The 15,244-nt window shown below is 71.2% G+C and overlaps 5 protein-coding genes across 5 annotated transcripts; 2 read left to right on the top strand and 3 right to left on the bottom strand.

Moving 5' to 3' along the window:
* Nucleotides 1–597: 597 nt before the first annotated feature.
* On the bottom strand, nt 598–1,017 carry AURANDRAFT_63979 (hypothetical protein; the record flags this gene model as incomplete). The annotated part of the gene is made up of 1 exon (XM_009038353.1): nt 598–1,017. One exon carries the CDS (start codon nt 1,015–1,017, stop codon nt 598–600), a length of 420 nt encoding a protein of 139 aa, XP_009036601.1.
* A 4,293-nt stretch (nt 1,018–5,310) lies between these two features.
* On the bottom strand, nt 5,311–6,207 carry AURANDRAFT_25857 (hypothetical protein; the record flags this gene model as incomplete). The annotated part of the gene is made up of 2 exons (XM_009038352.1): nt 5,311–6,004; nt 6,056–6,207. Coding segments are annotated over 2 exons (846 nt in total), but the record flags the coding sequence as incomplete, so codon positions are not given.
* An 874-nt stretch (nt 6,208–7,081) lies between these two features.
* Nucleotides 7,082–8,112, top strand: AURANDRAFT_53579 (hypothetical protein; the record flags this gene model as incomplete). Its single annotated transcript, XM_009038456.1, has 2 exons — nt 7,082–7,615; nt 7,816–8,112. Coding segments are annotated over 2 exons (765 nt in total), but the record flags the coding sequence as incomplete, so codon positions are not given.
* A 3,110-nt stretch (nt 8,113–11,222) lies between these two features.
* AURANDRAFT_9374 (hypothetical protein) lies at nt 11,223–11,468 on the bottom strand (the record flags this gene model as incomplete). The annotated part of the gene is made up of 1 exon (XM_009038351.1): nt 11,223–11,468. A coding segment is annotated over one exon (246 nt), but the record flags the coding sequence as incomplete, so codon positions are not given.
* A 2,010-nt stretch (nt 11,469–13,478) lies between these two features.
* ASS1 (hypothetical protein) lies at nt 13,479–14,876 on the top strand (the record flags this gene model as incomplete). Its single annotated transcript, XM_009038457.1, has 1 exon — nt 13,479–14,876. One exon carries the CDS (start codon nt 13,479–13,481, stop codon nt 14,874–14,876), a length of 1,398 nt encoding a protein of 465 aa, XP_009036705.1.
* Between the last annotated feature and the right edge of the window lie 368 nt (nt 14,877–15,244).

Raw genomic sequence — 15,244 nt, 5'->3', positions numbered from 1 at the left:
GACGCGTCGACGAACGCGCGCTCGAGCGACCCCGCGCGCGCGGAGCACCGCGCGGCGGCGATTTCGTCCGCGAGGCCCCGCGCCTGGGCGACGCCCGCGCGCGTGAGGCCGTGGTCGATGGTCCCCAGCAGCGCGACGACGTCGCCCGTCGCGAGCGCGCGGTTCCAGCCTGGGCGGGACACGGGTGAGACGTTCCCAGAGGCTCCGCTCTCGGCCGCTTTTCCGCTCGTTTCGGCTGATGCTCGGACGAGCGATCATATCTCGGAGCGCTCTCGAAGCGCGGATGCTGTTTCCGGAACGCGCGCGCGCGGCACACTCACGTTGAAGCGACGTCGAATCGCCCCGGTCCCGCGCCGGTTCCGGCCCGACTCCGCGTGGCGGACCGCGAAGCACCACTTGGGCGCCGCTGTCGCGACCTGTGTGGAAATCAAATCTTCAACCCGACTTCAATGTGTGCGTATTCGAATGTTTTGACCCGAGCACTTCCGCCGTTCTTCGAGAACTCGATGAGAGCAATCGATCCGTCCAAAAGTCAGCCGAATCGACTTCGATTTGACCGAGCTAGAGAATTTCAAAGTTTGGTCGGGACGTCCCAGCTCACTGGATGATTTGCACACAGGTCGCGACGCGCGCGGCGAAGACGAGCGCGCAGCCGCCGACGGACGCGGTGACGTCGCCGGGCGCGACGGCGCCGTCGGCGCCGACGAGGTCCAGCGTCGCTCTCGCGCCGCCCTCGAAGAGCTCGACGGTAATCGCCGCGCAGCCCTCCGGCTCGCCCAGGGGCCGCCAGCCGCGCCAGACGGGCGCCGTCTCCGCGCGGCGCGCGTGGGGCCAGCGCGCGGCGACGGGCGCGTCGTCGCTCGCGCCGACGCGCAGCGCGACGAAGGGCAGGCCGCCGCCGGCCGGCGGCGCCGCCGGGAAGCCCGTGGCCGCGCGGAGCTCGACGCAGAGCACGTCGCCGCCGGCGCCCCAGGCCGCGGGCGCCGGCGGCCGCGCGACGGAGCCGGCGCCGCCCATGGGCGGCCGAGGGGCCCGTCAGGCTCCGCGCATCATCGTGCGCTGGGTGCACGCGGGCTGCCTTGCACAGCAGATGCACAGCAAGATCTTATGTGTTGCAATAAAACAACTTCCGGTGTGGGCAGCGCCCTCTCTGGCCGGTCGAAGATGGTCCAGCGGCGCCCCCGGACCTCGTCGGCCTAGGGACCCGGGCCCGGCAGACCGCGACCGCTCGCCCGTCGCCCCGCCGCTCCGCGGCCGCGTACCCGGCGCCGCTCCCGGCGCTCCGCCGCCGGCGGCGGCGCTCGCGCCTCGGTCGGGACCGGCGGCGCCGCGCCCCGGCCGCGGCGCGGCACCGCGGCCGCCGCTCGAGAAGCGCCGTGTGCGCGCCCCGACGGACGCCATGGCCTACACGCTGGACCGGGACCCGACGCGGGAGCGCTTCAGCCGCGTGTCGCCGCGACCGGAGGACAAGTACGCGACCGACAGCGAGGTCAAGACGGAGGACGCGGCGGACCCCATGGCGCACCGCGGCGGCATCGCCATGGGCGGCGGCGGCGCCCACGGCAAGCACGTCAAGGGCGAGCCGCGCGCCCGGGGCCTCACGGCCATGGCGCTCAACTTCGTCGGCGTGAATCGCGTGAAGAAGCAGCGCTTCTCGCAGATCCTGAGCCGCCAGACGCAGATCGGGGGCATCGAGCGCCTCCAGAAGACGAAGGCCGACGACATGCTGCACAACTTCAAGGAGGTGAGCGCGGGCAAGAAGAGGGAGAAGCGGAAACGCGGCAAGGGCTCGTACGGCGGCATGCACTTCGGGGGCTACGAGAACTTCCCGGTGCAGACGAGCCGCTGGTTCCCCGTCATCAACCCGGAAGGATTCTTCTTCACGGTCTGGGAGGGTCTGATGCTGCCCTTCATCGCCTTCGCGGCCATCGTCACGCCCACGGAACTCGCGTTCTACGCGGACGTCGTGCCCTTCTGGCCCGTCCGCGGCGTGAAGCGGTGGAACTCGTTCATGTGGTCCATGTTCGTGCTGAACCGGCTCGTGGACGGCTACTTCCTCGCGGACATGATCATCAACTTCAACACGGCCGTCTTCGACGCGAAGAGCGGCTGCTGGATCACGGACCGGCGCGTCATCGCGGAGCGCTACATGCTGTGCCGAAACCAACCACTGGTTTGGGTGGTCCTGACCAAACTTGAGAATTCTCTAGCTCGGTCAAATCGAAGTCGATTCGGCTGATTTTTGGACGGATCGATCGCTCTCGTCGAGTTCTCGAAGCTCAGCCGAAGAGCTTGTGTCAAAACATTCGAATACGCTCATATTGAAGTCGGGTTGAAGATTTGGTTTCGGCACAGGCTACGCGGAGAACTGGTTCGCGGTCGACGTCGTCTCCATCCTGCCCTACGACGTGCTCTCCGTGTCCAAGTCCTTCAACCGGTTCCGGCTCCTGCGGACGCTCAAGGTGTTGAAGTTGTTGAAGCTCCTGCGCGTCGTCCGCATCGGCCGGCTGCTGAACTGGTGGGCGTCGCGGCTCCAGCTCTCGTTCAAGTCGCTGTCCGTGCTCCGCTTCGTCTTCATTATTGTGGTCGTGCTCCACTGGTTCGCCTGCGCGGCGCGCATGCTCATCCGCCCGTGCCTCGAGGCCGACGCGGTCACGGGCGTCCTGGGCGACGACTACACGCACTCGAAAGACTGGCACAAATCGCACCGCGAGGACCACGCGTGCCTCGAGTTCGAGATCATTCGGGCGGACCGGGGCAAGTCCGTCGAGTACTTCTCGGCGCTCCACTGGTCCATGCGCGCGCTGACGGGCGACGCCGACGCGCCGAACCTGGGGATCATGATCTTAGCGGTCATCGCGGGCCTCGCGGGCAACATCGTGACGTCGTTCATGATCGGCGAGGTCGCGCACATCCTGGGCAACAGCGACCCGGCGTCCATGGAGTACAAGAACACGGTGGACAATTTGAACGCCTTCGCCGTGGAGAAGAAGTTCCCCACGGAGATGCGCGTGAAGCTCCGCGAGTTCTTCGTCTCCGCCGCGGGCATGTTCCGCAACGTCTACCACCGGAAGATGCTGCTGGCTTTATCGCCGGGCCTGCAGCAGACCATCGCCAAGGAGGAGATCGGCCGGTATATCACGGCCATCCCCTTTTTTCGCTACGCCATCTTCCGCACGCTCGACATCAAGAAGGGCACGGAGTGCAAGATCAAGCAGAAGTACGCGTCGAAGCAGTACAAGAAGGATTTGTTTTTACGACCCGCGGTCATCGAGGCCGTGGGCAAGGACTGCATGTCCTACGACATCCGCTACACCGACGACTTCAGCCCCGAGACGGAGACCATGGTCGAGCACGAGCGCATCGTCTGCGCGCGCGGCAAGGACGCGTTGTTGTGCATGCGGGAGGTGGAGATGATGGTCCGCGAGCTGTCGCTCCACGTGTCCTGCATCTCCTTCATGGCCAACGAGACCATGGTCCACCAGGACATCTCCTGGAACGACGTGCTCTTCATCATGGTCGAGGGCAAGGCCGTCGTCTTCGACCAGGACGACTCGAGCATCGAGTCGAAGGAGATCATCACGGACCGCCACAACAACATCGTCGGCAAGGACGTCTGCACCCTGCTCGTCGACGGCCGGCGGCGCGTGCGCCACTACACGGCGAAGACGCTGACCCATTCGTTGGTCTACTCCATGCAGGCCGAGGAGTTCGTGTCCATCCTCGAGTCGGCGCACTACCGGACGCTGTCGTCGGGCGTGCGCGCGTTCGGCCACTGGATGCTCCTCAAGCACAACATGAAGCGCGCCTGGCGCGACGGCAAGCTCCTGGACCTCCTCGAGGGCAACTACGTCGAGCCGAAGCAGTTCGACGAGCGCCAGTCGCCCTACTACGCGCGCATGGCGCCGCTCGCGCACGCGATGCCCCACGGCGGCAATTACGACGACTCCGCGGACGCCAAGGACGGCAACCGCCGGCGCACGATGCGGAAGACGGCGAACTACCAGCCCCAGGGCGGCAAGGGCTTCGGGAAGGGCACGATCTTCGAGCAGCAGCGCGAGCGGAAGAAGAACTTTGGCTCCTCCGCGGGCTTCCAGGCGAGCCACGGCCTGCCCGCCTACGGCAACGGCGGCACGCTCGACGAGCGGGGCGCGGCTTTGTTCGGCCAGCGCGCGGGCACGCCCGACTCCGGCGGCGGCGGCGGCTACGGGTCCGGCGCCGTCGCGCCCGCCGGCGGCTTCGTCGACACGGGCAAGCACCGGTTAGCGCCCGTGCAGAAGCCGCCCAAGGTCGTCAAGGGCCTGGGCCCCGTCGTCGTCGCGCCGCGGCCCGCGGAGAACCCGTCCGCCGGCGGCGACGGCGCGGAGGTGCTCGCGTTCAACGACGGCGCGTCGCTGGCCCCGGGGTCGCCGCCGCGGGGATCGTCCGAGCCCGCGGCGAACCGCCAGGGCAAGCCCAAGGCGGACATCCTCGTGCTGGACCACGACGAGCGCACCTACGCGCCCGACGACGACGCGACGCTCGGCGAGGAGGGTCTCGGCGACGACCCGAGCTTCCGGCCGGGCACGGCGTCGGACCACCTCAGCGACGACGGCCAGCGGCGCCTCAGCGACCACTCCGGCGTGCCCGGCCACGCCGGCGACGGCCTCGCGCTGCCGGGCGTCACCTTCGAGCAGCACCAGCGCACGGAGGCGCGCCTCGCGGCCCGCATCGACCGCCTCGAGGGCTCGATCTCGCTCGTCGTGTCGAAGCTCGAGCAGCTCTTGGACGACCAGCGGTCCATCCACCCGCGCTACGAGGAGAGCAGCCAGGCGACGTCCATCCAGGGGCCCCACCCGCTAGTGGACGACGACTTCGACGACGACGGCAGTTCATTGGGACCCCACGCGGTCTCCGCGGTCAACGTGAACCGGCCGCAGACGTCCGCGGGCCACGAGAACCAGCGCAACTACGCCGAGGAGGAGCGCAAGGTCTACCAGCCCGAGCGCCGACCGGGCACGACGGAGTTCACGGGGCGCCAGCGCTGAGCGCGGCCTCACATTTTCCTCGACCCCCCCTTTCCCCCCACCCTTGATCCCCCCCGGGCGGCGCGCCGCCGCGGCGATCTTCCGCCGCCTCTCGGGCCGCCGGCGGCCGCTCTTCGTAGGCCCGCGTAACACCGACGGCTCGCTGCGGTGCGTTGCAGGTCATACTATATTCTATAATTGTCTCGGTCGAGGGCGGCGCGGTCGTCGGTCCGTGTCGAGTGTCGAGCGTCGAGCGTCGGGGGCGGGGCGGCGGCGCGGTTGCGCGCGCGCGGTCGGCGCCGTCCTAGGGCGTGTAGGGCGTGTCCGAGAGCTCGGCGGTCGTCGTCTCGCGCGCGCCGTGCGGGTACGTGTCCGGCGTCATGTCGTCGGCGGAGACGACGACCATGAGGCGGCAGAGGTTGTCGATCGTCTTCGCCTCGACGAGGTGGCACTCGCGGTCCGTGTGCCAGGTGACGAGGCCGCCCGTGCCGCGGCAGATCTCGTTGTCGGCGGCGTCGCCCGTCGTCGAGCCCTGGTAGTAGGCGTAGTCCGTCGCGAGCTCCGTGTCCCAGGAGTTGAGCGCGTCCCACGTCGGGCGGAGGTACGGCGACGAGCTCGGGTCGTCGGAGTTGACGATGGTGAAGACCTGGCCCTCGACGCCGATGCCGACGGCGCGCGACATGAGGGCGTCGGCGGCCGTGGCGATGTCGAGGCCGCCGATGGTGGCGCCGCAGAGGACGCCGTCGAGGAAGTGGTACTGGTACTGCCACTCGGTCTGGCACGCGCCGATGGACGAGTGGGGCCAGTGGAACTCGTACGTGAGGCCGACGTGCATGTCGTGGCAGTACTGCCAGTCGTACTCGTTGGCGACGATGCCGTCCGGGTCGTCGTTGTTGAGGTCGTAGGCGTTCTTGCACATGTGGCCCACGCGGAGGCTGCCGGACGCGAGCTTGCGCGCCTCCTTCTGCGCGTCCGTGAGGCCCTCGAGGTCGTCCTCGCTCTGGAGGCGGCGCTCGTAGGTCGCGAGGCCCGGGTGGTCGAAGGCGTACTCCTCCGTGTACTGGCCCTCGGAGCGGTGCTCCGCGCCGATGTGCCAGTGCACGTTCACCGTGCACATGCCCGCGGCGTTGTAGTCCGGGATGGGGTCGAGCGCCGGGTCCATGAGGCCCACGGAGCCCTCCGTGACGTCGTAGGCCGACTGGGCGTCGGCGTCGGCGCAGGGCACGTTGGGCAGGTCGTCGCGGAGCGGCGCGTAGCCGAGGTCCGGGTCGATGCAGGGGTTCGCGCCGAAGCCGCACGCGTCGGGGCAGCCCTCCTCCGCCGTGACCTTCTCCGTGGAGTCGCCGACGTAGCCCTTGACGGAGCAGCGCTTCTCGCTGTACTTGGCGACCCAGTCGCAGTCCTTGCTGGGGTTGCCCTAGGGAAAGGCGCGGGGGTCGGGCAGCGCGGACGGCGGGCAGCGCGGGGATTGAAGGGAGGGCGCGCACCTTCTTGTACCAGCTGTCGGCGGTCGAGGACGTGGACTCGGCGGCCGAGGACGTGGCGAGGGCGCAGGCGAGGACGAGCTGGGCGAGCTGCATTTTCTGCACTTTTTTCAATCCACAGGCGACGGACTACGATCGCTTTTAAGCTGAGGATGTGACGCTTTGGATCGCAGCGTGTTTTTTTAAGCGGCAAGCAGAGCCTTTAGATGGCGGTGGTGCTGACACGTAAGTTTTTATTGTCCTTGCAGTCGCACCCGCGGCCTTGATCTCGCCTCGGCCCACGCTGCGTCGCTCGACTCCTCGCGCGCCGACGACGCGCCGGCGACGCTCGCCGGCCGAGCTCGTCGCGCCGCGCGCCACCGCCAGCGCGCGCGCGGGAACCCGCGGGCGCCGGCGCGCGACCGCACCAACCACCGCGCGCGGCTCGGCGCCGGCGCGCGGACGGCGATATGGCCGACGAGGCCAACACCGCGGGCACCTACGTCAAGTCCCTCGTCTTCGGCGGCCTCGACGGCATCGCGCGACGCCCGCGCCCGCACCGTTTTCCGCGCGCGCACCTGCGCCGGACCGTCCCCCCCCCCCCCTCCGCAGATCACGACGTTCGCGATAGTCGCGACGGTCGCGGGCGCGCGCGCGCACCCGGGCCTCGTGCTCCTCATGGGCGCGGCGAACCTCGTCGCCGACGCGCTCTCCATGGGCATCGGCGACTACCTGAGCGAGCGCGCCGAGGACGAGTACGTCACGTCGGAGTGGCGACGGGAGAAGGACGAGCTCAAAGACGGCGGCGCCGAGGCCAAGAAGGCCGCGCTCGTCGAGTCCTACGCGCGCGCGGGCCTCGCGCGGGCCGACGCGACGCGGTGCGTCGACGCGCTGGCCACCGTCGACGACGTGCTGGTCGCGCACACGATGATGACGCGGCTGCAGCTCATTCCTCCCGACGAGTGGACGGACGCGGCCGCCGAGGAGGCGGCACCCGAGGAGGGCCTGAGTCTGGCGGCGAAGAAGGGCGTCACCACGGCCGCGTCCTTCGCCATCTTCGGCGCGACGCCCCTCGTGGCCTACTACGCGACGGTGTCCCTCGCCGCCGCGCCGACGCCGGAGCTCATGTTCGGCGCGTCCTGTCTCGTGACGACCAGGGCAGGAAAAGGGTGATTCAACGTCGCTTCAACGTGAGTTTTCCGCGCGCGCGTGTTTCGGAAACAGCACCCACGCTTCGAGAGCGCTCCGAGAAATGATCGCTCGTCCAAAAATCAGCCGAAACGAGCGGAAAACGACCGAGATAGGAGCCTTTGAAGTTGGGAATTTCGCACCCTTTTCCTGCCCAGGTGACGACGTTCACGCTCGTGGCCCTCGGCGCGGCCAAGGCCCGCCTGACGGCGCAGCCCGCCTGGGATTCAGCCCTGGGCATGGTCGTCAACGGCGGCGCGGCGGCGCTCGCCGCGTACGTCATAGGGCATGTGCTCGAGGGCTTCCAGCACGACGACGGCGCCGTATCATCCCCCAGGCCCCGGCCGCCGCGGGAGGACACGTGCGCGAGCGGCGATTGCATCAATGACGCCGCGCCGTCGCTCATGTCGACGGTCTTCGGGTCGCTGGGCGTGTCCGCGGAGACGGCGTCCGTGGGCCTCGTCGCGGGCGAGGCGCTGTGCGCGGCGTCGTTCGCGGCCGTGGGCGCGCTGCCCTGCGTCTTCCTCGCCCACTCGCCGTCGCTCACGAAGTACTCGAACGCGGCGGCGGGCGGGGCCGTGCTGTCCATCGCCGTGGCTCTGGCCGTCGACGCCGCGAAAGATTCGGAATTGGCGTGCGCGGCGGGCTTCGTGATCGGCATCCTGACGTCCGTGGTCCTGCCGCGGCTCCTGGGCGTGGAGCACCCGGAGGACGCGACGCGCGCGCCGCGGACGCGGTCCAAGTCCAAGTGGTCCGCGGCGCAGGCGCCCGCCGCGGCGGCGGCGGGCCACTCGACGGTCGCCGCGCTTGGCCTTCGCGCTCGCGACGCACGCGGCGGCCGAGGGCGTCGTCCTCGGCGCGGCCTACGGCAACTCCATCCGCGCGGGCCGGGCGGCCCTCGTGTCCATCCTCGCGCACAACGTGCCCGAGGGGCTTGGCGACGGCGACGGTGCTCCGGGGCCGCGGCAAGGCGCCGCTCGCGGCCGTCTTCGTCGCCTTCGCGGCGACGGCGCCCCAGGCGCTGACCGCGCCGCTGGCCTTCCTCTTCTCCGCGAGCCTCGGCACGGCGTCCTTCGCCTTCGTCGGCTTCGCGGCGGAGAAGATGCTGTGGATCGCGCTCACGGAGCTCCTCCCGGACGCGCTCCTCGCCTGCGAGTCCAAGTTCCAGACGGAGAAGGTCGCCGCCGTCGCCTCGCTGTCCGCGCTCGCCATCGCCGTCGCCTGCTCCGCGCTCTAGGCGAAGTCGCGGCTAACCACCCCTCGCTTCGCGGGCGGACGTTACGCGGAGGTCGCGCATGTCTTACGCGTAGGTCACGCAGCCCGCGCCGGCCCATTCGCCCCGCTGCGCGTCCGCGAGGAGGTCCGCGAACGTGTCGAAGGACGCGGCCGCGACAAGGAACGCGGCCGCGGCCTCGCCGCCGAGCTCGTCGGCCACAACGGCGGCGCGGAACGCGGCGGCCGTCGCGCCGCGGGCGGCGAGGAAGTCCTCGAGCTGCGCGTCGACGAGCGCGACGTAGCGCTCGTGGAGCGCCGCGTGCTCGTGGGCGTACTCGTCGCCGCGCGCGATGGGCGGCGCGGCGCGCGCCGCGTCGAAGACGAAGTCGCGGAGCGCCGCGTCGAGGCGCGGGCTCGAGGCGTAGTACTCGCAGACGGCCTCGACGAGGCCGCCGTCCTCGCGCTCGGCCTTGCCGTCGGCCTTGCAGCCCTTGGCGTCAAAGGCGTCGTCCTTGCCCTCGTCCTTGGCGTCCATCACGGCATGCTAGTCGGCCGCACTATGCCTATCGATCGGAAAGCGATCGCTGCGTGGGAGAGGCATGCATTGCGTCACCAGGGATGGCTCTCATGGGCTGCTACCGAGCGCCCATCGTCTGCATGTTGACCAAGTTATTGAAGGGGATGCGCGCCCGACTGCGTCCGTCCGGGGAGCATGTTGCAGGTGTGTGAAGAGAGAGAGAGAGATCAGGGTTGCTGAGTGGCCAAATCTGGGCGTAGACAAGCCCGGCCAACTCGGCGTGCCAACAACTGACCTCGTACAAGTCCTCAGCACCCCGCTCCTCCACATCCTCAGTCCTAAGAAGGTCTCCTCCACGACCGGCAAAAACGAGCTTCGACGGAGCGCCGACGGCGATTATGGAAGTCCCTCAGAACGGCCCCCAGGTCGTGCCTCCGCCGACGCTGATGCCGCCGCCGCCCTACGCGCTCGTGGGCACGACCCAGCCGCTCGCGACGACCGCGGGCCTCGAGCGCCCGCCGGCGGTGCTCCGGGGCATGCCGCCGCTGCCGCGGCCGCCGCCCGGGTACGCGTTCCCGCGCCACTTCATGCCGCAGATGGCGGCCTACGCGCCCGCCGGGGCGCCCCGGTGCCTCGCGGGCATGATGCCGCCGCCGCCCGTGCCCCTGCCGCTCCCGCCGCAGCACCTCGCCCACTTCCAGCTGCCCGCGCCGCCGCCGCCGCCGCCGCTCGCGGCCTCCGCGCCGGCGGCCGCGGCCGCGCCGCCGCCGCTGCCGCCGCCCCTCGCGCGGCCGCCGGCGCCGCGGCCCCGGGCGCCCAAGCCCCGGGCGCCGCCGAAGCGCAAGGCGCCGCCGCCGCGGCCCGCGGCCGCGCCGAACGACGACGGGACGCTTCCGACGCTTCCGAACACGCGGCTCGTCGCCGCGGCGGAGAAGGCTCTGGAGGCCCTCGAGGCGCAGCGCGCGGCCCTCGAGCGCGCGCGGGCGCGCCACGACCGCGAGGCGGCGGCGTCGAAGAGCGAGTGGCGCGACGTTCTGGAGGCGCTCCGGGGCAACTGCCGCGCCGAGGGCGCGGCCGTCGTCGAGGCCTGGCGCCGGGCGGGCCTCACGGCGGACCTCGCCGCGGCGCTCCTGGACCGGCGGGCGTCCGACGCGCCGCCCCTGGGCTGCTCGCGCGACGCGGCCGCGAAGGCGTGGCGCAGGGCGCTCGACCCGGCGTCGGCGCCGGACGACGAGCCGGCCGGCGACGACGACGGCGACCAGGGCCCGCCGAAGCGCGCGCGGCGGACGGCGCGCGCGAACGCGGGCCAGCACCGCGAGCGCGAGGACCAGAAACAGCGCGCCGGCGGCGACGGCGAGGGCCCGGCGGGCGTCGCGTACCGCGTCGGCCGCGAGGTCGGCGTGCCCCGCGACGTGCGCCTGGGCCTGTCGCCCCTCGTGGAGCACCCGGACCGCGTCTACTGCGCGGACCACGGGCCGGACCGCGGGCCGTCGGCGCTCGACGGCGACCTCCGCGCGTGGGAGGACGCGCGGCTCGAGGCCCTCGAGCTCGAGGGCCGCCTCCGGCGCCTCGACGCGCAGCTTGCGACGCACGCGCGCGACGAGAAGACGCTCGCGGGCGTGCTCGAGCTCTGCGCCGTCGGCCAACGGAAGGCGCACGCGCGGCTCGCGGAGCTCGAGGCCGACTACGCCACGCTCGACGAGGGCGGCGACGAGGCGCCCGAGGCGGACGCCGCGGACACGTAAAACGACGTCCTAAAACCCCCTAGCTCGGCGCGGGCGCGGCGGCGGCGGGCGCGGGCGCGGCGTTGGCCGCCGTGACCGCGCTGTTCGACTCGAACTCCCACTCGCGGCGGCAGATGGGGCACGAGTTCTTCGAGCTCAGCCACTGGCTCACGCACTGGAGGTGGAAGGCGTGGCCGCACTTGCCCCAGACGACGGGCGCGCCGTCGCCGGGATAGAGCACGCCGGGAGGGCACCCCTCGAAGGGCATCTGGCAGATGCCGCAGACGTCGCCGTCGACGTCGTCGCCCCAGGTCCAGCGGGCGACGGCGTGCCACTTGAGGATGTTCACCTTGAGGCGGCCGGGCGGCCGCTTCGTCTCCGCCTCGCTCACGAGCTCGGCCATGCTCTCGTCCGTCGGCGGCGCGGCCGGCGGACGCGCGGAAGCGGAAGCTTTGGCGCGTTGCGCGCGTCACAGGTGCGCGACGACGACCACGATGGCGGGATCGAATCGGTCCGGGCTGTGTATGCGGCGCTTCCAACGAGGCCTCAGACGCCGCGCCTGCCGCCGTCGAGCAGCGAGTTCAACAAGCGGGAAAGCACCGGTTCAACTAGCGCCTATTTCATCGGTTATTGGGGCTGCTCATCGATGCTCTCCAAAGCGTGAGAGCGCCTCGTAAGATCAGCGCGTGGCCCGTCGGCACGACACTAGCGTCTCGTAAGATCAGCGCGCGGCCCGTCGGCACTCCACTCACGCGATGGTCCTCGTCGCCCCGAAGCCCGAGCCCGTCGTCGCGAGCCGCCTGCGCCGGCGGTCGGCGCAGGCGCGCGCCCAGGAGAACCTCCATTTGACGTCGCGCCAGGGCGGCGCCTGGACCGCCGACGAGGACGCGCGGCTCTGCCGGGAGCACGCGGCGGGCGTCCCCTTTGGAACTATGTGCGCGGGCCACGAGCGGAGCGCGCGCGACGTCCGCGAGCGGCTCGCGCGGCTCCAGCCCTGGGCCTCCGACCGGAGCCTGTCGCGCCGCGGGTCCCGCTGGAGCCAGCGCGAGGAGGCGCGGCTCGTCCGCGAGCACGACAACGGCGTGCCGTTGGCGACGATGGCCGCGTACCACGGCCGGCCCGAGGACGAGATCATGGCCGTGCTCGTCGAGCTCGCGCCCTGGGACCGGGCGCCGGGGCCGCGGCGCCGCGCGCCGCGCGGCGCGCCGCCGTCGCCGCGGAGCGTCGACGGCCTGCGGGACGACGCCCGCCGCTCCGACGCGTCCGAGTCGGCGTCGGAGGCCGGGTCGTCTTCCGTGGAGCTCGTGCCCGGCGCGACGCCCGTCAAGGTCGTCGACGGCGTCGCGACCGGCGTCGACGTCGTGTTGCGCGCGTCGCCGGAGCCCGAGGCGGACGACGACGACGACGTCGCGCCGGAGCAGGCGCCCGGCCGCGTGCGCGTGGGCGAGCGCGTCGGCGGGCTCTACGCGTTGACGGCGGCGTTCCTCGAACGATCGCCCAAAGGCGTCCACGTCCGAAACCGCCGGTCCACGCGGTCGCGGTCGCTCGGGTGTTTGCGACACGGCGAGCGCGCCGTCGTCGCGGCGGTCGTCGACGGCTGGGCCATGGTCACGGCGATCCTCCGGGGTCCGGACGCGGACGCGCCGTGGAAGGTCCTCGCCGACGACGTCGCGGGCTGGATCTCGTGTTCCGTCGGCGGCCTGGCGACGCTGGAGCGGGTCCAGGGCGTCGCGCACGCGTCGCTGGGGCCCGGCGTCCTCGCGCGTCTCGCGCGGGAGGCGCGCGCGTGCTCGTCGGCCGGCCTCATCTCCGCGGCCTACGCGCTGTCCATGGAGCACGAGCGCCTGAAGCAGCGCTTCTACGACCCCGCGGACGAGCCGCCGGCGCCGCCGGAGGACGCGCCGGGCTTCGACGACGACCTGCGATGGGTCCGGCGCTGCGCCGAGGAGGAGGTGCGGCACCAGCGCCGCGAGTTCGAGGACGACGCGGACGCCTACTGCGTCCGGGGCGACGCCTTCAAGACGTGGTACGCGGGCAAGCTCACGGACTTCAAGGTCGACGAGCGCCGCGACGTCCGCGGCGAGCACCTCGGCGCGCCGCTCTCGCCGCTCGCGTACCGGCTCCCGTCGCCGCCGGAGGCGGACGTCCTCCGCGAGCGGAGCCGGCGCGACCCGGGAGCCTGGTTCGCGCCGACGAACGCCGACGTCGCGCGCGTCGCCCTGGAGTAACCGACGACTGAGAGCCTTCTGAGAGTACTGGAGGCTTCGAGGCCAATGGTGAAGCGTGGTGAAGATTGCGTCGTCGTCTTGTTGGCGACCTCGGCCTCGAGCAGCACCTCGCCTTGACGAGCTGCAAAGTCGAGAGCATGCTCGCACTCCGCCGCGCATCCGTCATCGCCCGTGCGTCGGCGCAGAAACGCTGCCTGTCGAGCGTCAACCTCGGCGACACGTCCGTGAGCGCGCGCTTCCGCGAGCCGGACCCGAGCAAGCCCAAGATCGTCCTCGCCTACAGCGGCGGCCTCGACACGTCGACGCAGCTCGCCTACCTCGCCCACGAGAAGGGCTACGAGGTCTGCGCCTACATCGCGGATTTGGGCCAGGACGACGTCGTCGACGCCGGCGCGATCGAGGAGATCAAGGCCAAGGCGGAGGCGTCGGGCGCCTACGCCTTCGAGTGCGTCGACCTCCGCCGCGAGTTCATCCGGGACTACGTCTACGAGTGCATCAAGGCCAACTGCCTCTACGAGGGCCGCTACCTGCTGGGCACGGCGATGGCGCGGCCGTGCATCGCCAAGAAGCAGGTCGAGCTCGCGTGGCGCGAGGGCGCGGAGTACGTGAGCCACGGGTCCACCGGCAAGGGCAACGACCAGGTGCGCTTCGAGCTCTGCTACCTCGGCATGGACGCGAACCTCCAGTGCGTGACGTTGTGGCGCGAGCCCGAGTACCTCGCGAAATTCGAGGGCCGCCAGGATTTGCTGGATTACGCGGCGCTCCACGGCATCCCCGTGTCGCAGACGAAGAAGCACTCCTACTCCGAGGACGAGAACATCATGCACATCTCCTACGAGTCGGGCGAGCTGGAGGACCCGGCGTTCCCGGGCGTCGCGAACGAGTACCCGGGCCTCGTGCTCAAGAAGAAGACGCGCGACCTCAAGGACACGCCCGACGCGCCCGCGAAGATCGAGCTCGACTTCGAGGCCGGCGCGCCCGTCGCGCTCCGCGAGTTCGACGCCGCGGGCAAAACCGTGACGGCGTCGCTCGGCGCCGACCCGCTGCCCTTGTTCGCGCGGCTCAACGAGCTCGCGGGCGTCCACGGCGTCGGCCGCGTCGACATCGTCGAGAACCGCTACGTGGGCATGAAGTCGCGCGGCTGCTACGAGACGCCCGGGGGCACGGTGCTCGCCGCGGCGCACCTCGACCTCGAGACGCTGACAATCGACCGCGAGGTCATGCGGCTCCGCGACTCCCTGAGCCTCAAGTTCGCGGAGCTCGTCTACAACGGCTACTGGTTCTCGCCGGAGATGGAGTTCATCGACGCGGCCATGCAGCACGCGCAGAAGCCCGTGTCGGGGACCGTCGCGCTCGAGCTCCACAAGGGCCACGTCATGCCCCGGGGCCGGTCGAGCCCCCACAGCCTCTACGACATGAAGATCGTGTCCATGGACGAGGAGGGCGGCTTCGTGCCCCAGAACTCCACGGGCTTCATCCAGACCCTGTCCACGCGCCTCAAGGCCTCCAAGAAGCGCGACGCCGCCGCCAAGTAGACGGCGGCGCCCTCCGAAAGCCAAGCATCCCACGCCCCCCCCCCCCCCATCGCGCCGTCTAAGTTCCAAGCCTAGCCGCAGGTCCAGGGCGCGAGCGGCGCGGCGGCGAGCGCGCGCCGCATGACGGCGGCGTTCTGCGCGATCTGCGCTGCCTCCGGCGCGCAGCTCGGTCCGACCTGCCCGTCCGGGAGGTCGCCGAGATCGCACGTCAGGGCCGACGCGTTGAGGCCGAGCTCGTAGAGCTGGGACCCGCGGACGACGCGCGCCGTGTTCGCGCCCATGCTCCAGGTGCAGCCGTCGCCGGGCGTTCGCTTTTCGGGGCACGCCGCCGCCGCGGGATGGCTGTACCATCTGCCGACGGGCGCCGC

This window comes from Aureococcus anophagefferens, assembly GCF_000186865.1.
Source record: "Aureococcus anophagefferens unplaced genomic scaffold AURANscaffold_8, whole genome shotgun sequence".
NCBI lineage: Eukaryota > Pelagophyceae > Pelagomonadales > Pelagomonadaceae > Aureococcus > Aureococcus anophagefferens.
Note: the sequence above shows the minus strand (reverse complement) of the source record. Positions and strands in the feature narration are given on the sequence as shown.